Source organism: Haplochromis burtoni, unplaced genomic scaffold (genome assembly GCF_018398535.1).
Source record: "Haplochromis burtoni strain Fernald_Lab_line unplaced genomic scaffold, NCSU_Asbu1 Contig_66, whole genome shotgun sequence".
NCBI classification, from domain to species: Eukaryota; Metazoa; Chordata; class Actinopteri; order Cichliformes; family Cichlidae; genus Haplochromis; species Haplochromis burtoni.
In genome coordinates, this window is record NW_024582427.1 from 2,238,862 (window position 1) to 2,265,144 (window position 26,283).

The 26,283-nt window shown below is 40.4% G+C and overlaps 1 protein-coding gene across 1 annotated transcript; it reads right to left on the minus strand.

Moving 5' to 3' along the window:
- On the minus strand, positions 1 to 26,061 carry trim37 (tripartite motif containing 37). Its single transcript, XM_042221426.1, has 25 exons — positions 25,812 to 26,061; positions 23,933 to 24,002; positions 23,667 to 23,768; positions 22,311 to 22,351; positions 21,822 to 21,938; positions 21,413 to 21,500; positions 21,170 to 21,292; positions 18,934 to 19,057; positions 17,792 to 17,859; positions 16,756 to 16,880; positions 16,437 to 16,487; positions 15,999 to 16,080; positions 15,780 to 15,856; positions 14,934 to 15,113; positions 14,720 to 14,834; positions 14,281 to 14,472; positions 13,795 to 13,928; positions 13,587 to 13,669; positions 11,552 to 11,800; positions 10,092 to 10,400; positions 7,885 to 8,031; positions 5,305 to 5,500; positions 5,107 to 5,198; positions 3,564 to 3,674; positions 1 to 2,533 (listed from the first exon to the last, which is right to left on the minus strand). The coding sequence occupies exons 2-25, from the start codon at positions 23,951 to 23,953 to the stop codon at positions 2,487 to 2,489; spliced, it is 2,874 nt and encodes a 957-aa protein (XP_042077360.1). The 5' UTR covers positions 23,954 to 24,002; positions 25,812 to 26,061; the 3' UTR covers positions 1 to 2,486.
- Between the last annotated feature and the right edge of the window lie 222 nt (positions 26,062 to 26,283).

The following is a 26,283-nucleotide window of genomic DNA, read 5'->3' on the forward strand; positions in this document are numbered from 1 at the left end:
TATCATAAAACATTTTATTTATTACACTCACAACAAAAAGAAAATATACACATAAAATTATAGACTGCAACTTCTGGAAATGTAAAACAAAAGCAGCTTTTGACAAAACAACATGTGAAGAATATGAGCTTTTCCATGTTTCGGTCATGTATGTGAAAGTGCGCAACAGTGGAACAGACAAAAAGGCAGAATTTACAAGATGAGCTGCAATGGACTTTTTCAATTATTAGTGTAAAGACTTGGTACGCACAAGAAGTCCATCTTCTTTCAGTCCAGCTGTTAAAGCCATGTGCATTCAGGCACAGCCTCAAAAGAACATACTCCAACATATTTACAACACAAACTCCCGATTATGGGAAGAATAAGTGGCTTTTAAAATGAGTTACAGCTGAGGGGTGAAGGAGAAAGGTCTGACAGAGTGCTCGACATGTTTTCTCCCAGTGAAGTGCAGCAACAGCGTTTCACTCGTGTTCGCTCTGTTTGTTCAGAGAAGTGAGGTGAGAAATAATTAATCCATCAAGAAAAGCCAGCAGGGCAGCAGAGCACACGTTACATAATTACAGCGATTCTTATTAAGCTCTGCTGTCAACTCCTCAGAAAACTAAATGTGCCTCGACTTTAAAGGGTCAGTTCACCCAAAATTAGAAACGCACTTTCATTCTATGCAGATTATTTTTGTTTAGTTTACTCCCCCACCCAAAAAAACCCCCAAAAACCTTCCATCCTGGGAAGTTTTCATTAGAAGGTCCCCACATATTTCCAATTAAATTATCAATGGTAAGAGGGTCTAGAAGGAAAGTCATTTTTCAGAGCTCCCCAAACTAATTAGCACTCACCTAGAGGTGCAGCAATTATTCAGTAAATCTAGATAAAGAGGAAATTAATGGGCAAACTTTCTGATTAGCCGATCGTTTTTTTCTGCGACAGTCATTTTTCACTCTTTGGAACCATTAAATAAGCCAAATGAAATCCTGAGAAAATGATCCGTAGGATTAATCGAGAGAGTACTAAGTAAATGCCCTGCGTGCCCCTCCATCGTGTCCATGTAAGAACAGCAATCTCACTAATAGATAACACTACGTAAGCTTTTTAATTTGGGTGTACTAGCCCTTTAAATTTTGCACTTTTGTGCCTGAGTACAGCCCACATACAGAAACTCTCCAGAGCAGATGTGCTGACACACCACATCAGGAACACAGAGGTGTTACTAATAATTTAAACAGAGCTACTGCCTTCAATGCTTGCTTGCTGCAGACTTAAAACATGGAATAAAAAAAATAAATAAAAAAAAAGGCAGTTGTTTTAGTGGTGTTTGAATCTGTGGGAGTGGAGAGGAGCAGGTGTGGATAGAGTCCAGTAAAGCTAACAAAGATTTTTACAGAATCAAGAGAAGACCCAAACTCAGACTGCTCCTTTAAATTAATAATAACTGATGAGCTGCCAGGTGTGCTGTATGTGTGTCAGTCTCTGCGGGCAGAGGCCCGTTGCCCTGTAGTCACTGGTGTTTATGCAGATGTTGAACTGAAAACACCTGCCTGAGAGTCTGAGGGTCACCGCGGAGGCTGCGGTGTGCTATGAAGTTTCAGCCCACAGACTGCAGCGGCAGCTTCATAAACCACGTTACTCAGTTGATCGTTTAGCCTTTTCAAATGTCAAATAAAGTCTGACGCGGCTGTTATTAAGAGCGAAGACATTTACATGACTTACAAGGAAAGCTAATGGTTCACCTCGAGAAAAAGAACAAAAAAAAAAAAAAAAAAAAACTGTGTTCCTGAAACGAAGCGTTTGAGCGGTGGATAAAGAGAGCCGAGTGGGTGAAGGAAGAGGAGAAGGTGCTGGGCCTGAAGGGCAGGAAGACTGAACTCAGCATGAACAGCACAGCAGTAGAAACACTAAACTCTTATTGACAGGCTACATATTATTTACATATATATGCTGTAGACAGGCCAGACTTAGAAAAGCATTTATACACAAGGAATTAAATAAAGTGACTAAAAAGCACTGCAGTCCTGCTTCTATGCACCTAACACTGTTAGAAATTCAGTCATTAAACAAACAGCAGTGTCGCCATTAGTACGTGGCTATTAAATAATGAGACTAACTGACTTACGTAAACCCAGTGCTGCTATATAACAGCCACACTGACGAGCAAAAAGCAGCACCGACGGGTCAAACCCCCGAATGAAGACAAACCCAGAACAGAGAAAAACAACTTTAAACGCAAACTGTGATGTTGTTTGTCTTGAAGGGAGCAGCTCTGTTGTTTCTGCACAACATGAAGTGACGCCCTTAACAGTTATTTCATTAACTTCTGCCATGGTCCTATAATAAAGACATTCAGGAAACTCTAAGAAAAAGCAAGTGTTTGTTTTCAGTTCATGCATAACAAATAGTTTCTACTCTACAGCTGTGTGTAACTAGCATGTGTGTCCTCTCCAGCCATTATTGCATCGTTATTGTGGCGTGAAGCTGGCGCCCTTCTGCGCTCACCTGTCAGCAGGTAGACTCATGTCATCAGACAGGAGCTGCTCTCCTGGAAGAAGTAAGGAGGGAAAACATGCCAATCTGTGTGTTACTCATAACACTATTACAACACAAAATCAGCATCTGAACAGGAGACAAAAAGTACCAGGAAATTCCCAAACATCTGACTATTAAATTATTTTAGCTATCGGTAATCCACAAATATACAGATGAGGGAAAAAAAAACAAAACAAAAACTGCCAGGGTCGAAATCATTAGTCTCTCTGATGATGTGCATCCTTTTTGCTTGATAACAGCCTGCTGTCTCACACACCACCCCTGTGGGATCCCACTCACCTCATCCAGTTGCTCTCATGTTTTAAAAAAAGTAATAAAAAGAAGTGGTACTAATACTCATCAAATATAGTCGCCCCCCAAAATCTGCGGGGATTACGTTCCAAGAGCACCAGCGAACTGTGAAAACTGTGGATTTTGGATGTGGTCAAAGAAAATGCCTATAAATGCCTTTAAAATAGTTTAAACCCTAAATATGCATTTGGGCAGCATCATAGAGCTTTAAGAAGAACAAAATGAAAAACACAAGAAAACTGAGCAAAACACTCGAGATGGCTACAGGTGGTAAACTGATGATGCAGGAATGCTGGACTCCATCTGCCAGAGACGCAGTAAGGAGAAATAACACCCCTGGACTGGCTACCTTTAAACCTCCTGCTTCTGAATACAGGGGTGGTACACCATCCCAATCTGCCTTCTCCTTAAAAAAAAAAAAAAAATGAATAAATAAATAAAAAATAGTAAAGGATGTGCAGGGGTGTACATGAACGATTATTATTTAGAGTCTAAGGAAAAGTCTGCGAACGACTGAAGCTGCGAACTCTGTACATGACTGTACATGTATACTATACACGCACATACCAAAAAAGCGCTAGAGCAGAAAGAGAGGGAGGAGTGTGTAGAGATGATAACCACCAAAGAAAAAAGGGAAACATTAACAGATTCTGCAGAATCTGAACAATGATTTTAGTATCTACATCATGCACCTTGGCTCTGCCTCATTTCATGATGTGTGTGCTGGTTACCTGTGCAGGGTGGAGTGTGGTTGTCGTAGCGAGAGTTGTTGCTCTGCAGGGCCTCGTCCTCAGTGTCACTGTCGCTGCTTGTAGCCGTCACCAGGACAGATGCCGGCTGATCTGCAGACGAGACGAGAAAGAACGAGACTGTTACACGTGTGCAGAACTCTTTAAGTTCCAACTTCTCAGGCACGCTCATAATTCAGTGTTACAGAATTCTTATTGCGGGAGTATAGGGTGTCTGGCCCATTGCTACGGGCCATTCGATCCCTATACAACTGCTGCAAGAGCTTGGTTCGCATTGCTGGCAATAAGTCGGACTCGTTCCCAGTGGGTGATGGGCTCCGCCAGGGCTGCCCTTTGTCACCGATTCTGTTCATCATTTTTATGGACAGGATTTCTAGGCGCAGCCAAGTAGCGGAGGGCTTTCACTTCGGTGGCCTCAGAATCTCATCTCTGCTTTTCGCGGATAATGTGGTTCTGTTGGCTTCATCGGGTGAGGGCCTCCAGCTCGCATTAGAACAGTTCGCAGCAGAGTGTGAAGCAGCGGGAATGAGGATCAGCACCTCCAAATCGGAGGCCATGGTTCTCAGCCGGAAAAAGGGTGGAGTGCCCACTCCGGGTCGGGGATGAGTTCCTGCCCCAAGTGGAGGAGTTCAAGTATCTCGGGGTCTTGTTTGCGAGTGATGGGAGAAGGGAGCCGGAGATCGACAGACGGATTGGTGTGGCGGCTGCAGTGATGCGGATGCCGCACCGGTCCGTTGTGGTGAAGAGGGAGCTGAGTGTAAAAGCGAAGCTCTCAATTTACCCGTCGATCTACGTCCCTACCCTCACCTATGGCCACGAGCTGTGGGTAGTGACCAAAAGAACGAGATCACGGATACAAGCGGCAGAAATGAGCTTCCTCCGAAGGGTGGCTGGCCTGTCTCTTAGAGATAGGGTGAGAAGTTCGGCCATCCGGGAGGGGCTCAGAGTAGAGCCGCTGCTCCTCCACATCGAAAGGAGCCAGCTGAGGTGGTTCGGGCATCTGACAAGGATGCCTCCTGGGCGCCTCATGGGGTTGGTGTTCCAGGCATGTCCCACCAGGAGGAGGCCCCGGGGCAGACCCAGGACACGCTGGAGAGGTTATATCTCTCGGCTGGCCTGGGAACGCCTTGGTGTTCCCCCAGATAAGCTGGAGGAGGTGGCTGGGGAGAGGGAGGTCTGGGCTTCTCTGCTTAGGCTGCTGCCCCCGTGACCCGGCCTCGGATAAAGCGGATGAAGATGGATGGATGGAGAATTCTTATTGAATTGATGGATTTCACAGACCATCAGTCAGAATAGGGGAATGATTCCTTTTTTAAAGTATGCTGAGTGCCAGATGTTCTTTTTTAATTAAAGAAAGTATCATCAAGCTTCAATTTTGCAAACTTGTACCAAGACTAAATTAGACTGACTGACGGGGACACGGCCTTGTAGCATGACGCACAAAACCCTGCCTGGTATACAGAGAGCCAATCCAAATCATCAAACACAATCACTCCTGAGGCTCACAGTTAGAAGGTGAACCAACCTTCACATGACAGCAGCTGTGCAGACGGCACCTCCGGCAAGGACTGATGGGAGTTTCCTGAGCTCTCAGATTCACAGTCCAACGCAGCTGCCCTGCAGCGGGAAGAAACGAAAGACATATGGGACCCTGGCGTTCCATTACACGGCTGTCTCTTGCAGATATAATTTTTCTTGTGCGTGAGGAGTCTCTGGGTCGTACCCCAGGCTCCTGCTGCCACAGTTCTTGCTTGAAGCCATGTAGCTCGATGCTGCCAAGGTGAAGATGTCTTCCCTGGACCCCGAGGCCCCGTAGAGCTGTTGCTCCATCGTATATTGCTGCTTAGAGGTGGAGGGCTGCTCTGATGCGGTGCTGAGAGACACCAGGGGTCCCTGGAGGCTGTCAGCCTTCAGCACTCCTGGAATGAAGACAAAAGCCAAGTCACGTGATGGAAAAGTGGGAATGTGCTAAGAAAAGATAAAACAGGGAGCTGAGTGGGTGTGACCATAAAGTAATATTGTGTATTATTTTTCTAAAAAAAAAGCCCTGCTGGCGAATCCCAGAACCCATCAGTCATTAAACTGAAAATAAAATCTGGAAGCACTGAAGACACTGTCATAATAAGTTTCCTTAGAGCCTGAATAAAAGAAGCACTAGCGTAAGCATTGTCTTGAGGAGTGTGCAGAAATCTCTAAGTTCGACCTTTTTCGGCATGGCTTGCTCGTGATTCATTAAAATCAGGAGAGTTTATCTTCTTTGGAGCATGAAAAGTGTTTCTTGGGAATCAACGTCAAAGATCGTGGGACGTTCAGTTTGAAAATTCCACTATGAATAAGTTATAAATGCCTCTGCAATGAAGCAGGATTTTGTCTCGTCCAGGTTCATCCTGGGTTTTCTGTACCACGGAGGAGGTTCACACTTCTTATCAGGGTATATCAGCTTGGTAACTTAGACTGCGAACATAATTAGAGATCAACAGATATGAAATCAACGCCTGCTGATTAATTCCTTGAAAAACAGCATCACCATTCCTGGAAAATCCCTCGTACCACTGTGTGCAGACAGTAATATCTAATTTCTTTCCATTTCCCTGATGATCAGCAAGAAATACAAATTCTCGGAGACAATTTTAATGTTTCATTATTTTTCTGTTGGCTGTGAATAATTTTTATTGTTCTACGAGCAGAGCACTTCTTTGTATTTGCTGACCTTACATCCAGTGTGCATGCAAAACCAACTTAAAAATTTATTTAATAAAATAATTAATCTTCGGTATCTTTACACATATTTACACAGTTGGCCCACTTTCTTTCCAAGCTTCAAATAAGTTCAATTTCATTAACATAGTAGCTCTTTTATTCAGAGCTGTATATATTAAATTAATGTAGAGTGATTGGTTATCTCACATCGCTGACTCATCTGGAGCAGCTGTGTTACTTTTATTCTGTATTATGGCTTTACTTGCTGATACACTTAACAGTGTGATTGTTCAGATGCTGGCAACGCCAACCATTTTTACGTGAACGTTCATACGCAGATCAGGAAACCCTGGGATAAATAAAAAAGTTCATAACCAGCTTTGTGTAACCACTCATCGTGATCGCCAGTGTTGGGGTAAGTGAATCCCTTCATACTGCAGGTTTAGGAGAGTGTATAACGTCTTTGGATATCTATTTATTTTGATCAGATGGTGGTGCTACAGAATGTTCAGTGGATAATAAAAACCATTGTGATTTGCTGCCTTAACTCTATACCTCGTGAAAAGCCTACTAGCAGTAACCCTTGTTTCCCTTTTCTGAACCAAACAGTATCTGCTTATAGAACAAAGTGACTGGGTTTACTGCAGGTGGTCTCCGCCTATACAGTTACCCCTGAAAAAAAACAAACTATTCTAATGGTCATTAAACTAGGTCTTTATTAATATATACTGAGGTGTCAAAACTAATCATTATGGGTACAGGGGAGGTCATCACATACTGTCTGTATTGGGGAGAGAGTTACGATGATTTTTTTTTCCCCAAATGAAAAACCTCATTTAAAACCCTTTAAGGGGTTTTTTGTTACCATGATATTCAGAGTGTCTTAAAGGTGAACTAACTGCAGGCCACACCATAATACTGATATGAAAAGTTTTAAAAGCTCAACCTCTTAAACCACAATATATAATTTATGATGATTACATGACTCATAAAGGGGAGATCATGAACTCCACGTCTGAAGGCTAATCTAATAAAGTCACCTATAAAAGTCAGGAATCAGATTTTTTTTTTAAATTCTTATAAAAGAAAAGTTTTACTGTTTTTGTGTCAATGTTAAAACATAAAAGCAACTAAAGAATCACAAACTATTTTAAGTCTTAATGAAGCAGTACAGGGGAGAGTAAATATAAAAATCAACTGCAGAAACTTCAGGATCCATCAGGTGGATACTTGACTGAGTAAAGTGCACTCAAGCAGTCAAGCTCTGCACCCTAAATTTTCAGCACAATCACTGTTGATTCTCTAAAACAAAATCAAAAAAATAAATAAATCAACCCTTCTCTATCCATATTTTGTCTAAACAGTTGTAAATGTTCACCTGAAGTGACGAAGTAACAAACAAATGATCACCTGACTCTGCCGTTTGTCTTTATTGCACTTTAAAGATCAGTGTTTCGGTTTTACAACATCTACTGTTCACGTCATTCTCACAGATTTGAATTCGGTTTTTTAGGACAATGTTACACCTTGGCTGTGATTTTATGCAGGTTTAAAGGAGAATAAAAAACAAAAACAACAACAACAACAACAAGAATACACTTACCCTCTGCTCCTCCCATCCCATCTTTAGGATGCAGGCTGAGCTCCAGAGCAGCTTCTGCTCCTCTCAGGTCTTTTTCCATCTCCTCTGGACTCCTCCTCTTCACAACCAGAGAGCTGCTGTCCAGGACAGGAGACAGAGACTTCCTGGCTGCACACAGAACACAGACAAATGTAATAATAATAATAATAATAATAATAATAATAATAATAATAATAATAATAATAATAATAATAAAAACCATATTGATTGTGCCAGCAGAAGTCCCGTGAGCCTTGTTATCTGGAGTTTAATCTAAAGATAGTGAGGCAGGCCTTCCTGGCTTAGTGTAATAGGGGAATATGGAAAGTAAACTAATCCATCTCTTCCTAAGACTGTGCCAAAACAAAAACAGCATAATCTGTCCTGACAGAATAGAATCTCAAAAAGTCCAAAATTTCTCTGGGCGCATTTTTCCAATGAAAAATTAGCCTAAATATCATCCACTGATGTTTCCCAGAGCTAGCAGGCAATATTACAAGTTTTATGCAATGATTAGGGTTTAAAAGAGTTTATTTCCCTTATAAGCTATAAATAAAGCTACAAATGATGTAAGGTTAGTTGGATCCAAAGAAGCAGCAAATATTGACTTTCAATGTTGTAATTAAATGGTAAATGGCCTGTATTTGTATAGCTCTTTACTAGTCCCTAAGGACCCCAAAGCGCTTTACACTACATTCAGTCATCCACCCAGTCACATACACATTCACACACTGGCGATGGCAAGCTACATTGTAGCCACAGCTGCCCTGGGGCGCACTGACAGAGGCGAGGCTGCCGGACACTAGCGCCACCGGGCCGTCTGACCAATTCCCAAAAGACACAGAAAAAAAAGAAACTGAGGCTATGCCAACTTGTCAACTTGCTTCAGTCTCAGCAAGAGCATGTTAACCTGTTAGGTTTTAGCTTAGTGGATTCTGAGAGTATACGTATATCTGAGAATATAATGCAAACATCCTGTTCAAAAACAGTAAAATTTAGACCATGTAACATGTAACATATTGGAATCATATAAACACTTGGCAATAAATGAGTAATAAAAAATACTGGTGGCGCCCAGTGCTGTCCCTTAGCCTTCTAGTAGATACACTTGTGGTAAAATCCTATGTCGCCTTGTTCTAATGTCATTGCATTCAGAATATTTTCAGAAAACTTGACCTCTGACCTTGAGGTTAAAGTCGCCAGGCTTTGAAGTTGTCTGAGATTTTTAGTAGATGTACCTGTGGTATCAATATTTGAAAATATTAGGCGACTTCTTTCTTGAGTTATCACGTTCACAAACTCGGGTGTCCACACCGCCCACCCAGCCCACAGCAATAGCTCATCAGCCTTTTGCAGCTGATGGGTAAAAACGATATGTGTCAATTTAATATTTTGCAGTATTTTATGTTTCTGACCAAGTCCGCTTAAAAATGCTGGCCATCTGTAGTGCATCAATCTGCACTCTGCAGGCAAGTGCGATTTTTGCGACACTCGAGTATAACTTGGAAAACATTAGCTTATAACCAACTGCTGTTGTTGTTTAGCCAAGTCATTCTACTTCGCATGTGGCCGCTTTCTAAAAAGATACATAAAACCTGATTAGGTAGAACGGCAATGTCCAACTTGTCACTGTTTTCAAGATTGCAGGGCAACATGGTGGATTTTTACAGTGATGAACAGCTATACCTACTCAATAGATTTACTGTTCAAAAGCTAAAGAAAAAAATATCTGTAGGTCATCATGTACATTTTCTGTGATCTCCCAGCACAGATACGATGCTCTCTCTCTGTTATGTTCATTTGCTTTTGCAAAGCACCCCCCCAAAAATTTTTTTTTAAACAAAAGTATTTGGGACAGCCCTACATATGAGTACCCTTGACAACTGACAGTGTGGCAACCCACACAGATTGTCCTCTCTATTCCGGTTTGCACATTTGCTGTGTACTTTGTCCACCAGAATAATATGCCATGCAAAAAGAAGCAGCATAGTTTTCACACAGCTCTTCATTTCTACAATGTTTTTTTCTTTTCAAAAAGAATTCAATAAATTCATTTCCTCAAGAAGAGATTGAGATAATCAAACGGACCAACTGTAGCGTGGGTAACCAGATAACTCAGATTCCCTGTTTGGTTGAAACTGTCACTGTTTACACATTAACACTGAACAGCCTGCAACAGCAGTCCTCACCGGGGCGGCAGGGTCTGGCTCGAGTCGCAGCTGCTCTCCCCACCAGGTCAAGCTCACTGGGTTTATGACAAGCTGCCATCTCTGAATCGCCGTGATGAGATGGGAGCTCTTCAGTGCTGAAGGCCCCAGATGGGCCAGGCCTGGGCTCCGCTGACCCCCGCACCTCCAGCACTTGGCTCTTCACATCAGCCATCTTGCTGCGGACCTCAGCCATCTGAGCCTTGAGGCGGATGAGGACCCCCGAGTCCGGAGCTGATCGTCGCACCACCTGCGGACGCCGCTCTCGTTCCTTCCTCGAGTGAGGATGAGCTGAAGACACAAGAAACAAGTTAGAGAAGCAGATAAGGTGAAGCTCCAAATATACAGCTTAAAACTATGTTTGGGGCTATGGTCGCAAGCTGCATGGTGGTTCGGGGACCAATCAGAAGCTTCCCTGTTGGTACTGAGAAAAAGTTAAACATCAAATGTACCTAAAGTCTTTTCACAAACTGCATGGCAGTTATGCTAAGTTCGGTTTAAATTCTCCAGATACTCAGGAAAACACTTCAATACTTCCTTTATTACCTCCTTTAGCAGAGGATAGCGTCCTATAACTCACAACAAGTGGTGCAGATCACATAAATGTTAATTAACAGTCTGTTTCCTATTTCACGCAATAAACTGCTGAACTAAAGGTCTCAATGTGGCAAACATCTTATTTTACTTTATATTGTTTTTTTAATGACCTGTAAAAGTACGTAAGATGAGATTTTTGTAATCCTTCAGATCACTGTCGTTTCAGACTTAATAACATCAGCTGTTACAAGGTGAGAGGGTAGTTTGTTGCCCTAAAAACTGTTTTTCTCTTTCCACCTTTCTTCAACACTTTTAATCGATCAGGTCAAGAGAAAGTGGTTACAAAAGGATGCTGGTGGTAATGGTTTTGACCAATTTTTAAAGAAAAAAAAAAAAAAAAATCCACAACAAATTAGCTCCAATGTTTCTCCTAGCAGAGGTGCTGGGACAATATTAGTCCCAAGAAAACTGATTTTGGTCTTTTTCTTTGTTCTTTTCACAAAATTCTTGGCGTTCGCTGCACCCTTCTTCCTGATTCCTGTAAGTTTAATTTTCCCACCCTGAAAATGAAAAGTTTGGTCTAATGTATTTCTTCTCCATAGAAAGCAGCAAAACCGATTCATATCGAAAGCAAGTTCAAATCCATCAAAAGAGAAAAAGGATGAGACTGATAAGAATCAGCATGAGGCTCTCTGGTAATCTTGTGCAAACACAGCGTTTATCCCCAAAGCCTACAGAACATCCTACATGTGTTTTCTATGCTTAAATATGTTGAAACCAGTGCTGTTTACATGCTAACCTGTGACCTTACAAAGTGTTTTTTATTTTGAGGAACCCCTGTGTCAGAGTTTGAGTAATGACTCCCAGTTTAGTGGGACTGATATTTTGTTAGCGTGCCTACAGACCTTGGCTGTGGAGGAGAGACACCGGAGGCCGAGGCTGAAGACCCCACAGGGATTCCACGCTGCTGCGCTCCTTCAGATCCAGCAGCTGGATCAGGATGACCGGGTCGATCTCCAGGAGGCTGTTACCACCTGGCCCAACAGCACTGGTGGCGGCAGCAGCAGCAGAGGAAGCTCCACTGCCACTAGTACTACGACCGGCAGCAGCTGCAGCACTACGGTGTAATGATCGCACACTGGAGTTGGAACCGCCTGCAGATCAGACACAAAAACAGGGTTTATATGGTTCATGTGTGGCTGTGCTTAAATTAAAAGAGGAATAAGGGGTTATTTAAGTGATTATTGCTCCATTTCTCCTTCCAAATATTCATGTTTATGTGTTATTTGAGCTGTTTCTTTATGTTGGAGATCTGGTGCTCTTCATTGTTACTATAGGTAACTAAAACTAAACTAAAAGGCATTGTGAAAAACCTTTCAGTTCACTGAAATAAAAACTTGATTCAAAAGTAAACGTCTATAGGATATATTGTGTCCTTAAGTTTTTAATATGGTTAAATTTGCCAACAAAAAGCCTGAGGAGGTTTTAGCTGTCTGAACTTCTTAAATTTTTTAAAATACTTTTTTTCCCCTTTTTTCTTTTTTTAAATCTTTAGACCTACTGAATCTGGGATTCAAGTTTAAGTGAAGCTCAACAGAAACACTGATCTGGTTTCAAGCAGCAGTGAGACATGTTATTATCTGTACAGCCCACATGAGTTTCTGACTGGCTGGTTTCCAGCTGCTGGGAGAGAAAATTCTCTAAAGGTTTTCCAGACAAAGAAACCTGCATCAAAAACAGAGTTACAAAACAGGCTGGAGTCTCTCGCTGAATTGTAACCTAATCATAAAAAAATAAAAATTACTCCAATGTGGGATGTAAACAATATGCAGCAAAGATATGTTCAACTCTGACATCTAACACCCCCTCCCCACACATGTACACACACGGACACCAAGTGCTTCTATATCGGCAGGCTGCGAGGGGCATGGTGCACTAACACTGACTCATCCTCTTCATGCCTTTCAACACCAACACAGTCAAACACGCCTGAAGGAGCCGCTTTGAGGTCCACCATCATATTGCTGTGATCTGCCTCTACAGTTGTCAAACAACACAAATAGATTCCTAAAATTCTCAAACAGAGGCTGGCTTTTATTTGCCTCAACTGAGGAGACAACAGGGCCTTTATTTGAGAAAGGACAATAAATATTTGATGGTTACACTCCGTAAATGGAGGGAATTGTTCAGTAAACCCACTGGGCTTTTGTAGCAACTTTTAGATGAACATTTTTGTCATGAAAATAATCAGATTTAACGGTTTAACTGCCCTACTGAGTTACAATGAGAACAAACACCATATTTTATTTAAATAACTGAAATATATTCATTTATACTATTAACCACAAGTTACAGCCCTCTAAGAAGAACTTAAGCATTTAGAAATCTTTTTTTTTTCCTTTTTTAAAATCATGCTTTCATGTAATATGAATTAAGACTGGCTAAATTGCACTTGTATTTTGATTTAAGGGCTTCCATTTGATATTTCTAAGTAAGAAATAGAGGTTTATAATCAACTTTAATGTGTGAAAATGTCCTTATTTAGAACATCTGCTGTAAATGTACAACATTACACCTTGAGTAATGTGCATATTTAATATTACTTTAAATTGTGTTCTGCTTTATAGTCATTCATTATTGATTTCTCCTCCTGCTGATTTATACTTAAGAACAAGTTAATGAAAGCTTATTTCAGGACACAATTTGCAGGGGTAAAAAAATAAACAGTTCTTTGTTGTTCAGCAGCATAAATCATGTGTTCACAAATCATGGTTCTAAGTTTGTTTCTGTTTGCATAGGTTAAATAATCCTTCAAGAACATAACGATAAAGCTGACATCTGACATTTTTAACACTGCTGTGTGTTAAAAAAAACAAAACAAAAACATGTCAGCTGTGGGAAACTCAAATCAAACAGTTTTATGAATGTTTTAAATTATACCCGTGGCTCCAGCCAAGTCATCAGGAAGCTCTCCTTCTTCTGTGTCCAGGTTGCCGATGAAGTCGACATCATTCTCCCCGGACCTGTGAAAATACTTCTGTTAGTATCCATTTCTTCAGCTTACCAAAGAAACCAAAGCCTTCATTATCAAATTACCACCAAGCACATTTTTTGTAGAAAGTTTCACAATAAAGCCATTTGTGCTCACATTGTCTCCTCGTCTATGTCATTCTCCTCAGTGTTGCTGGTGGCTGTGGAGCTCCCTGAAGTGCTGCTGCCATCCAGAGGGTTCACCTCCTCTTCTGTCAGACAGTCCACCTCCAGGTCACCGTCTGACAGCTCCTGGACAACAGAGGAGCCAGGCAATTAATGAGCTGTATCCCGTACAGGAAGACGCTGGATCCCAAAACCTCCAGCTCTTATTCATTTGATTTTTAATTAAATTCAATGAAATGCCCCATAAAAAGACAATTTTAACATCAATAAATTAATAGCTTAATAAATAAAATACCTAAATAATACTAGATAATTAGTAGTTTTTGACATAGTCATAACACCTCCAGTGAAAACATGATGCCCATCACCTAAGAAAACCTGTATAAGCTCAGCTATGCACAGACACCCTCTTGAATAAGAAAACATTAAGAAGCAATCAGCTGTTTTTTCAAAGTCAAGCAGTATTTTCCATCCTCACATTAGAGTCATCGTGTTGCGTCCTCTCTTCTTCTTCTCCTTTCTTAGTGTTGCTCAAAGTGGTCTGAATCTCATCATCACTCTTCACCGAGCGAGGGTCTCTTTCAGAGGTCGTGGTGCCCGCAGCAAGCCTCAGGTCAGGAGGCGAGGAGCTGCGTGAGGTCTGACGGCGAAATAGCTCGATAGCGAGCCTCTGGAATCAGAAATACAGAGATTCGGGGAATATTATTTAGCTCAAAATAAACAGACACTTAATTATGGAAGCAACTCCAACTAGATGAGTCAGAGTGACTCAGAGACTTTGGCATCTTTGAAAACTTTGGAATCTGTTTGCTCTAAAACAATGGCTGACGAGAGTCAGTGAATCCTAAATTCAACAAACAGTAAAAAAACAAAACATGCCTATAAATACAGAACACAAACACGGACAGACAGAGTACCTCTTTGAGATTGTTGATCTGCTGGATGTAGCCACTCTGGGCCGACTCCAGCTGGCTGATGTACCAGTACTGATCTCGGCACTTCTGGAAAAACGTAGGTGAGCGAACCTGATAGCTGAGCAAAGAAAACCAATGATACTCAGTCACACTGGGATAAAAGATCTCCAACTCAACCTGATTCTACATGATTAGAATTGGGCGTGCGTGTTCTCACCGGAGGACCAGTGTGTCTGTCTGCATGTTCAGGTATCCCTCACTGGCTAGAAGATCAAGCCTGAAGAAGCGGTTGTAGCCCCAGCATTCACCGACCTCAAAGTCAGAGGCAAACTCCCGAATTATGTTCTTTGTGGGGTCACTGGAGGCCTGATGGACCATCTCCACACGGTACTCATATCTACGCATATCAAAGAGCATATCAACACACAGGAAATGCAGCAAAAGCAGAACTCATCCAGGACTTTTGAGGATGTATTTCTTTAAAGAACTAAAAGACAGTGAACGGATATTTAACACACCAAACTAGAAGTGATTAGTTTTTCAAGCCACAAGTATTATTGAGTCCAAGTAGGATCACCTGATTTTGGTATTAATCGGCTAAAAATGACAAAATTTGATGCAGTTTTCTCGTTAAATATTCAACCAGGGGTTCCCCTGTTGCTCCCCTGGTTGAAGCGGTAACACGTCTTTAAAACATGAAAGAAAAAGTATTATCTCCTCACTGATGCCAAACTCATTTTTCAAATATCCTATATCATGTAATGTAGTGGTTTTTGTTATACTGTGCATCTATTAGGACCAGATTTTCATTTCATTTTAAAACAACCTTGACGGTTTTATGAAAAACACTGGCTGCATTATAACTGAACATTTTTAATCTATGTGTCTTCCTGCATGTTAACTGTAAATTATTCAAATTTGACTTGAAAATAAATCTTTTACACAAGTCAATTTAGCCCCAGGCTTGACTGTAAAAAAAAATAAAAAATTGTCACAGAAAGAAAACAGAGCAGAGGAGGAATTTATTGAAAGAGCAGTCAATGTACAACAAAATATTACATACTTTGATGTTTCGGGAAGTCCTGCAGACAGTTCGAGGAACACAGACAGATAGTTTCCACGAACCACACCGTTACCGTCCTGCAGAAACACAGAGACATGTGCTGCTTTAGCAAAGACAACGTGATTTCTGTCTAAATTACTACAGTCACAATAACCAATCGATGTCAGCTAGAACTGCAGCCAGGTTTTAAAAGGCATACATCAGCCGTTTTAAACTCACTGGGTAGACTTTGAGTCTCCAGCAGAGGCCAGAGATCTGCAGGGGAGGGCTGTAGACCGGGTCAGCCCGCTGCCTCAGGGTGCTACAAACAAACACATATCAAACGAGCTGAAACCCTATCAGGATGTTTTGATAGATTTCCCATTTGAAGCTTTTAACTGGTTATTTTTACTCCGACTCATTTTATTTTGCATTTATATTTGAGTTTAACTTGTAACATTGTAATAGTGTGTAAAGAGATTTTAATCTCAAGGAACTTAGTTAAATAAAGGCTAAATAAATTTTTTAAAAAGTACCTTACATTTTTCCATAGTTTATAAAATCCTCAACAAAATTTAAGGATGGTGTTTGAAGATAGGAAGAAGCTGACAGTATGTCAGAGTGAGAGTTCCTTGTTTGTCTTCTCTATGACCAAATGCAGCCTCAGAGATGATTTACCTGAAGTTGACTAGAACAAAAGTGCTGGAGTCATAGGCAGGAACCAGCTCACTGAAAGCACAAAGAGGAAAGATGACTGCACATAAAAGCACAATAATTAACCTGTAGTTTACAGTCACTGTCAGGTTATTTCCTTTAGTATTATGAGCCATAAAATTTAATCGATTGATTAAAAAAACAAAAAAAAAACAAATGGGAATCTCCTGCCACATAGCATTTATTATTGATGATAATTTTTGTTATCCCTAGTAGCTAAGGCATTTCGTTGCATCCTCCCTGGACCGTGAAAAGCGTCTGGTGTTGCAGCTGAGGATATTACCTGGTGAAGTCTGGAGGGACGGGCGTGGTGACGAAGGACTGCATGGGTTTCCGGTGGACCTGCTGGAACATGAGGAGGATCTCTGGGCTCTTTGAGATCAGTTCGCTCTTACTGCAGGAGTGAAGCTGTTCAGCATACACACAATTCAGGAAAATCATCTCGTTACTGCCAGCAAGCAGCTGAACAATCGATGATGTGTTGATTTTTGCTCAGAAAAAATAAACAGTTAACTGAAATTCAACTAAATGTTTTACTTAATTCAGTAACAAAAGAAGCAAAGTCAGAATATAAAAGTTCATTTCTTAAAACAAAAAACAGTCTCCCACCTGACCCCCTCAAAATCTGATTCTTTTGTAAAAAAAAAAAAAAATTGTAATTGTAATTTAGTAAAATGTTACATTTATGCTATGAATATCTATGAAAAATAGTAAAGTGCAACTTTTTTGGAGTCATTTTACAAAATAACTTCGAGATGGTAAATGAGATGACCCATCCCTCAACGCTGCCAGTATTTCTGGATTTAATGTGCTGTAATATTTTCTGGCTGCTACTCTTAGTGCAGAAAAGCTCATGATTCATCACATCACATTGTAAGAAACAATCGTGCAAATGCAACATGCCTGCTCGCCCGATTTGTCGTGCAACATGCTCTGCTACTCAATAATGAATAAAAGAAGTTCCCACAGTGTAAAATAAAGCACTTACAGTGAATTCTCACCAGCTCTGCAGCCATTACATCATACTTTTGGTTTTATAACTTGCAGATGTATTGTTTGGATAGACCTCAAATTAGTAGTTTCCTTTTTAAAAACAGTTAACAGCACAGTTGAAACTTTTAAAATATTGCACCAGACACTTGCTATAAGAGAGGATTTAAAATATACCTTGACCTTAAAGACTGGAATAGTGTTGAATCAATGAGACAGCATGTATTGCTGTATTGTGTGTGGGGTTTCTCAGCTTTAATATTACACAACTAACAATATGCAGTAGGAAAAAAATGAATGGAGGCTTTGATCTGCTGCAGACGACCAACCTGATGCTCCACCTCCTGCAGCAAAGACTCCAGCAGCTCCGTCTCCTGGGTCAAGGACGTCTTCTGGCCTATTGGGGAGGAACGCAGTTCTATTTTCAGTACTCTTGTGCTGAATGTCAGCCCTGATGGAAGCTGCTGAGTGAGAGTGTGTGGGAGTGCAGGTTGTGTATGTGGGCGCCGAGTGCACGGATCCACTCAGTCCAGATAAATATTTCATATGTATATTACCCGCAGCTATAAAGGGCGCCTCTCACTGCTTTCAGTGGGGAGTCTGCGTGTTTTGTTGGGTGAAGGTCTCGACCTTTAGACACATTTAAAGCCAGTCTTGCAACAACAAGAAAACTAAACACTGCCATATGTCTTTAACCTGTTAAAATGATGCTTATTCTATTGGGAATGCATAACCAGGTGGCGACAGAACTGGGATTAATTTATTTAACTGCTGAATATTAATTAATGACTACAGTTAGTAAGGGTGACCCTAACGTACCATTCTCTTCAGATAACTCTAAATATGTTTTTTCAGCAGTTTCATCTCTTATTTTTTGCAAAATACTGCTGAATGCTCCTTAATTCATGTTTAATGATATTTTAATGGTAAAAAGATTTTATGTCACCCCGTCAGTAAAACATTCTGGTCATCTCAGACATGCAGTTCTGTCTGTGAGTGCCCAAGCCCCACCCACCTGCTTTTCAGCCAATCGGAAGACAATTGTTTGACCTTGTTCTAAACAGAGTTTGAACCATCTAATGGGCTGCAGGACATTTTTTTGAACAGTTAATCGTGCAAAGCTACTCTGGTGAAGTCAAAAATATGCAGGTGAAAATGAGAATAATGTGTCCTCTCCTGCAGCCTAAAAGCCAGTCATTCAATTCCGCTTACCAGAGTTCTTTCAGTATTTTTACATAAAAGTAGGCAAGGTTTTCAGACATGGAAACAATGAGCTTGAAAGTGGTCAAATATGTTTTTAAAATAAGATTTGAGGTCAGCTCTTTTTCAGATAAAAGCAATGCACTGAAATGATGTGTAATTAATTAAATTGAAGGTTAAAATGTATATAAAAAGCTAAAAAAAGAAAAAAAAAAACATTTATCTGGACATCTGCTTTTGACAGTGAGTGTGTGCACAGTGTGAATCCTACCCATGAGGGTGATGAGCTTATTCTTGAGCTGGTTATCCAGACGAGCGATCATCATTTCCACGGCGTTACGTATCTCTCGGACCCTCTCGTCTTTTGCACCCCTAACTGCCTCAACGTTCCTCTCCTGAACCATCAAACAAAACACACAAACACACTGTGTTAAATATCCGTTCACTGTGTCAACTTCACTGACAAGCTTTTATTAAAACAACAGTGCCATCTGCTGGATGTCAGCAATACAGCACGCCCATACTGTAGGCTGCAGATTTGATATCATTTTGAAGTCTAATCCTGTGTGTTGATTAGGACTGTTGTTCAATTCAATTCAATTTTATCTATATAGCGCCAAATCACAACAAAAGTTGCCTCAAGGCGCTTTATAATGTACAGTAGATACTTTATTGTTGTGGTCGCTATATCACAATGTCACATCTATCGTTGGATGTGAAGCATAGGAAATTGGGGGTAACAAAATAATTCAACTTATATGATTTATCAAGATGATATTTCATTTTCGAATGGAAGTATAATCACAATATACCTAGAGCTAAAATTTGACCACTATGATAATCTGGGATATGGAATTCAGATTAATGCAGTCCAAAGTTTTTGGTCTAACAGACAAACATGAAGGTATCCCGAGGCTATAGAAGCATCCTAAAAACTCTCAGGATACATCATTCAGTAGACACACAAACCAACAAAGTCAGGCAGCATCACAGCATCCTCTCGCAGGACGTATTATATTCAAACAAAAAGCAAAAGCAGACTCCACAGACACTGAAACTGAACACAAGCTATGACGCAAACAGACTGAGTGTTTTTGCCTTGTAACTGACTTGCACTTATTTCAGCATTTATGGGCATTTTAATTTATTGTGTTATATTTTATTATTATCTATTCTTTGTTTCACCTTTCGTCTCACTCTGTCCATCATGTCAGGTGACACGATACGTGTGAAGAAGCAGTTAGAGAGTGGATGCTTTCATAAGAGAGATAGAGAGACAGGCAGTCTTCATACAACTCATCTATGTGTATCTTTCAGGAGTATCATGATAACAGTTCCCTGAGTTCACTGCTGTTTGCTTTAATGTTACTGCTCAAATTGAGAAGGCCAGAGTGACCCTCAGGTGCTCCTGAATCCCACCACCGAACTACAATAATGTAGCAGTGTAATCACACAAATAATGACCAAGAAACACTGCAAAGTGCTTTGTCGGGACATTTCATGCTGTACCCAGTTGACGTTAATAACCTGAAACTTTAAAGTGGGCCTCAGAGGTCCTAAGTTAAAACAATTTCCACAGGCTCTTTGACTTAAGCTTTCCTCTACAAGTGGGTCATTAATTGGGCTCTATGGATTATGGAGCTGATTTTATTTCTTTGTGCAAAACAAAAATGCTAGTTATTTTTTATATTAATGTCAGAAAATAAAAACATTTATGCATTTTCTGCATCAAAAAATGAATGTGTATAAATTCCTATGGCAGACAGTGTAACACATTGGCTTATCATAACAGTGGCATGTGAGATACAGCAATACATATAAAACCTATTCCTTCAAAAGAGAATCTAAACTCTACTTAAAGCAGCATAACTCATCGTGGTAATCTAGACCAGCGGTCCCCAACCTTTTTTGCGCCACAGACCGTTTTATGCCCGACAATATTTTCACGGACCGGCCTTTAAGGTGTCGCGGATAAATACAACAAAATAAAACTAGTACCGGTACCGAAAAAAAGAAGATTTATTCATAACACACGTGAAATGACCCAGGAAGACCGAGTTAACGATAAAAACGATAACAAAATAACGCTGAAACCCGATAAAAACCCTGAAAACCACACATTTCACACCTGAGCCTCAACTCTCGCGGCCCAGCACCAAACGACTCACGGACCGGTACCGGTCCGAGGCCCGGGGGTTGGGGACCGCTGATCTAGACAGCTAAGAAAGGACACCTTTGTAATACTGAAAACTGAGTTTGCCTCAAGATAACTCGCCAACCCATTAATAATTCTTCATAGTTGAGGGAGAGAACATCCCTCAAGTCCCATGAATGTCAAGAAGAATTCAAATATGTACTATGATATGAATCTGCAGTTAAAAAGATTTACTGAAGAGGTGAAGGTGAAAAGTGATCAGTGCACGAAACAGAAGGAGTTTGATCTGACAGGACAGTAAATATGAAACTATTGAGCATTTGTTGTTCATAAGAGAAAAAGCAGTCCTCACCACTTCCTGCACCAGACTGATGAGCTCCATGAGGCGGCGGCGCAGCTTGGCAACCTCCTCCTTCACCTTGGTCACATGCTGCTCATAAATCTCCACCAGGGGCTTAAAGGTGTGGCCGCCGTGCTGGATGGAAGCAACCAAAACAGCAAAATTCACCGGACGCCATCTGACTTTTATGTAACGGAAAACTCATTAATGAGAGCGTTTCTGACTTTGCCAACTATTATATAAGTGAAGCATTACCATGCCTCCCCACAGGGCACACTGGTGACAGATGCATTTCTTACAGGTCCAACAGAAAACACTCAGCTTCTCGTGATGGTTCTCACATCTGCAGAGCAACAAGACAACCACTGTTTGTTTCCCACAACTGTACCAAATTTGATTGTTATTCTCTGAGTTGAGCATCACAGAGCATGTATAAGTAACCCCAACCAAAAAAAAAACAAAAAAAAAACAAAAAAAACCTGACAAATATAAAACAATGGTGACACAGAATGAACAAAACTTCTTAAAATAACTTTTCATAGTTCTGGCATTAAGATTTGATTTCTGAAGAGAAATTTAAGGAAGACAGGGATATAAAAATGACAAGAACACTTTCAACTCAGAAAACAGGACTTGGACTGAAAGACACTTGTCAAGAACTCACTTGTCTTTATCGTTGTCCTCATGCTTGGTGAGGCTGCAAAGCTGCAGGGTGTCCAGCTGCTGGGTGACCTCCTCCGCCCAGCGACAGTTGACAAGCTCCCTCAGCTGAAGTGGAGCCCTGTACAAAAGAATGCACACACATATTTTAATAACTGCACAGCTATTCTAACATTATGAAGCAGATCAGAAAGTTATCTTGAGGCTTTTTGTCTGTTTCGCTACGTTTCATCAGTTTTATTGGTGTTCTCCTTGCCCATAGGATATACTAAAGACATAATATGCTTATGTCTTGCTGAATTAACTCACATCGAATTCATATGTATTCCACGCTGTTACATTGTGAGTTGTATAGCTCTTACACACTGTTTTTAGTCATTACTCTGGTCTTACCAGGTACCTTATGAGTTCAAACAAAATTCACATGGACCATGAAATATTCCACCAAATGTGATTAGTTATATGAAGTAGATGTGTGTTAGCAGGTGCTTACCGACAGTGTGGACACTGTGCTCTCTGCTCCGTCAGCCATCGCTGTTACACAGGAGAGATTTCAGCTTAAATACAAGCAGCACAAATAGTCTGCCAAAGATTCATGATTCAGGACAGAGCTGGAATCATTTTATATTTTCTTCTTATTTGTACATTCCTTATAAAGACCAAGAAAAACTAAACTACACAAACTGATCCTACTGAGTGTGAGGATAAGCAAAGACTGACTCATGTGAATCATCGGCATCACACTGCTGCACTGTTGACCAAATATTATTGAAAGGGAACAGTAACAACTGTGGTTACTGTTGGTGGTTATTGACTTGATAAGTCATCTCAGTATTTATCAATGTAGCTATAAAACATGAAAGAAGTAGTGGTGGCAGCACGTGACCGATCCCAAAACCAGTCACCATCAAATTTTACAAAGATAAAAATAACATGTATAAAAAACACAAAGATCTTACACACATAACGGTGGGCTGAAAGATACACAGGTGTGCAGGACAGTGTGTAGTTTATTATTTTTTAAAAAGTGCTGTCTGAATGTTTATGTGTTCTTTAAGGGTTTGGATAGTAAGACTGGAAAAGCTCTACATAAATCCCAACTGTGTGATTTAACAGACTTATCTGTCTCACCGCTTTATCATTAATGGCTCAATCACATTAGAGTAAAAATAGGACATCAACCTCATTTCAAGTTGGGGGAAAAAAAAACAAAAAAAACAAAAAAAAAACAGCCTAATGCCTGGTGACTTCCATTATTTTATTTATTTATTCCCCACATTCAGTGATTGATTTCAAGTAGTTGCATGAAACCAGTTGGTTGCCCAGAGGCTGAGCGTGAAACACCCTCAACCAGCAGGTGACCACTTTTAATCACAAGGTGTCTGCACAGTTTGGCTGCTTGGAGGCAACCTCTCAAATAATTGTGGTTTAAGTCTGATTCTATGATCACTCACGGACAGGTTGGCGAAGTTTTGCAAAATCTGCTGTCTATAAAAACGGACTAGCAACATGCTGCAAGCAATCTGAGTCAGTCTGCGCTAATAAGCATTTGCAACATGTGTTTCTGTAACAGGAGACTCGACAAAAATTGTTGGCAACTGGTTGCATTTGGTTTATATTCCTCTATAAAACCAAGGTTGTCAAGTACGTATGTTGTTTTGTGGCCCTTGTCTTTGAAACAACTATTAGAAAAGCAACAAGACTGTACGTTCATTGCACATAGTCGCAGTAATTTTGGTCACATCACAAAATTGATTAGATAAAAACTAAGATACTTGTAAAAACTGAATGCAGAGTTGTGGAGTGAGGAGAACATTTTCTGATCGCTGCTATGTCTAAACAGACTCACTCGTATACAGCTGAAGCAGCAGAGTTTGGAGCAATGTGGACAGAGGCGAGCATCCCTCAGTTTCTCCATGCAAATGAAGCATCGAAACACCTCAGCAATGCTCTGCACAGGGACAGAAGAACGTTTTAAACCGACTACAGCCACAGAACTCAACACCACAGATTATGAAGATTAAACCATGCACATTACATGAATTTGGTAAGTAATACACTATACAATACAATATATAATGTAATACATCATAGCAGTCTAACAGTGAAACTGACCTCAACACTTTGCTCATCCATTTCAGCCAGTTTGATGTTCTGGGCCTCACAGACAAGTTAAACAAGTATTCTAAAAAAGAAAAACAGTATAAGGATATATCAATAAACAAACTGTGCTTTAGTTGGACAGTTGAAAGTAGGCACCTGACATTTGAGATCAAGGTTTGCAGGATTTGAAACCTCACAAGCATTTCAGAAGGATTACAGATGTGATGTAGAAACTTGATGGCTTTACTGCAAGCACACTGAGAATGGACCCTTAATTTTTGCTTTAATTACTTGCATTTCTTAAATAAAACATCACTGTATAGAAATAGTTTTTTAATACAATTTAGTAATTTTAAGTATTACTAAAACAAATAATATTACTTTTTAAAATAAAAACATCACTTAATTGTTAAGTTTAAATCTATACTCACAAGCCACTTCATTATTACCCCCATTCAACTGGTAGTTAACACAAATATCTAATCAGCCAAACACACAGCATCAACTCAGTACATTTAGGCATGTAGACATGGACAAGACGGCCTGAGGAAGTTCAAACCGAGCATCAGAATGTGGAATAAAGGAGATTTAAGTGACTCTGAAGCATAGCTGTTGGTGCCAAATGGGACCTATGACTGCATAACACGTTGAACCTTGAAGCAGAAGATCAGATGACCCCACCTAGGACCACTATTGACAGCCAAGAACACGAAAATGAGGTTCACCAAAACTAAACAGGACAACAGAAGATTGTTGAATTTAGTGTAAAAAATTGGTGCTATAAAGATGTGGGGGACATTTTTTTTGGCACACTTTGGATCCGTCATACTATGTGAACGTCTTTTAAACACCACACTTAGTATTGTTGCTGACTATGTTCTAAAAGGTGCTTCTAATGAGCTAATGTGCCATGCGAAAAAGGTCAAATCCCCTCAAACCCGTTTCTTGACCATGACAACAAGTACTCAAATGTCATTTACAGTAATCAGTCCAGTACAGTACCTTTGGGATGTGATGGAACAGGCGATTCACATCATACATGTGCAAATGAAACACCTGCAGCTGTGTGATGCCATCATGTCACTATGGACAAAATCAAAGGAACGTTTCCAGCTATTTATGCCACAAAGAATTAATGCACTGCTGAGGGCACAAGGGGGTCAAACCTGGTACTAGGAAGGTGTAATGTAGCTGGTGAGTGCATATAGTCCGGCATGTCTGGAGCCTTTTTTGCAACTTTAAAAAGCAATTTACTCAAATTCTTAATAAAGAGAAAGTAGCATAAGTTGTATTTATTTATTTTTATTATCATTTAATTATTTCTTGTGAAAGCAAAAATGGCACATCTTTTACTTTGACATATTGTATATTAAATGGGGTTTGGAAGGTCTGGCCACATAAAAATCCAGGAATGTGCAGTAGTAAACAGCAGTTTTTTTTCAGGTATTTTTTAAATATTATTATTATTTTTATTTAATATCCGAGTAAATGGGGAAAACGATCAAAATTGTCACCCCTGCAGCTCTAATCGATACTCAGTAGTTGCACGTGGTGAAGATGAATGTAAACCTCAGTAACATCAGTGCAACTGTGTCTGTAGAGCACAACACAAACAGCGGGCTCGCCTACATTAGCAACAACATGACAGTTGTTGTGAACGGCAGCCTGCAATCTGTGCCAGAGGCCCAGCATCAGCAGACACAAAACCAGTCCGACAGCAGCAATGGCAGCAGCTATAGATGGAAGGAAGATATACCCTGACAGCAGCATATAGCAGGATAGCCTGAATACAAAAACATATATAAGTGCGTGTATGTATATTTATATATCTAGAAAGAGAGAGAGAGCTTTCATAGCTAGCTTGCTCGCATTAGCAGGGTCGTTCACTCACCTAGACGGAGACTCGGCTCTGTCCACCCCGCCAGATAAACAAACCACGGCTAACGTCTACATTATAATATATTACAACACCTCCGTCGCGTAAAGCACCGCAAAAAAATAAAAAAGACTAAAGTGCTACTCAGATTTAGCTGCGACAAAATAGACCTCACACTGTGCCGCACCAAGGATGGTATACAGCTGCCTTTCTACCTAAGCTGAAGATGTAACAGTGGTTGGTGAGAGGCTGTTTGTCCCCTAGCAATAACCAATCGAATGGCTTTTTTTCTTCTTCTATTAATTTTATGCGTTTGCAAGTGACAGAAAGTCTGTGGGGTTTTGCCGCCCCCAAATGGAAAGTTTGGGAAAGTACAGCGTAAACCTAAGGCAGGGCAAAGCACAAAGTGTACACTGTATATCGTAAACTGTATCGTATACTATATATAACTGTCTAATATATATATATTAGTATATTAATAATATAT

What these genes read in the sequence shown, in the direction of transcription:
- trim37 (XM_042221426.1), bottom strand. Translation starts at nt 23,953, where the DNA reads ATGGATGAGCAAAGTGTTGAG. An exon ending in TGGATGAGCAAAGTGTTGAG is followed by an intron (nt 23,769 to 23,932) that starts GTCAGTTTCACT and finishes GTCCCTGTGCAG; the next exon opens with AGCATTGCTGAGGTGTTTCG. An exon ending in TAAGCTCATCACCCTCATGG is followed by an intron (nt 17,860 to 18,933) that starts GTAGGATTCACA and finishes CCTCCCCAATAG; the next exon opens with GCCAGAAGACGTCCTTGACC.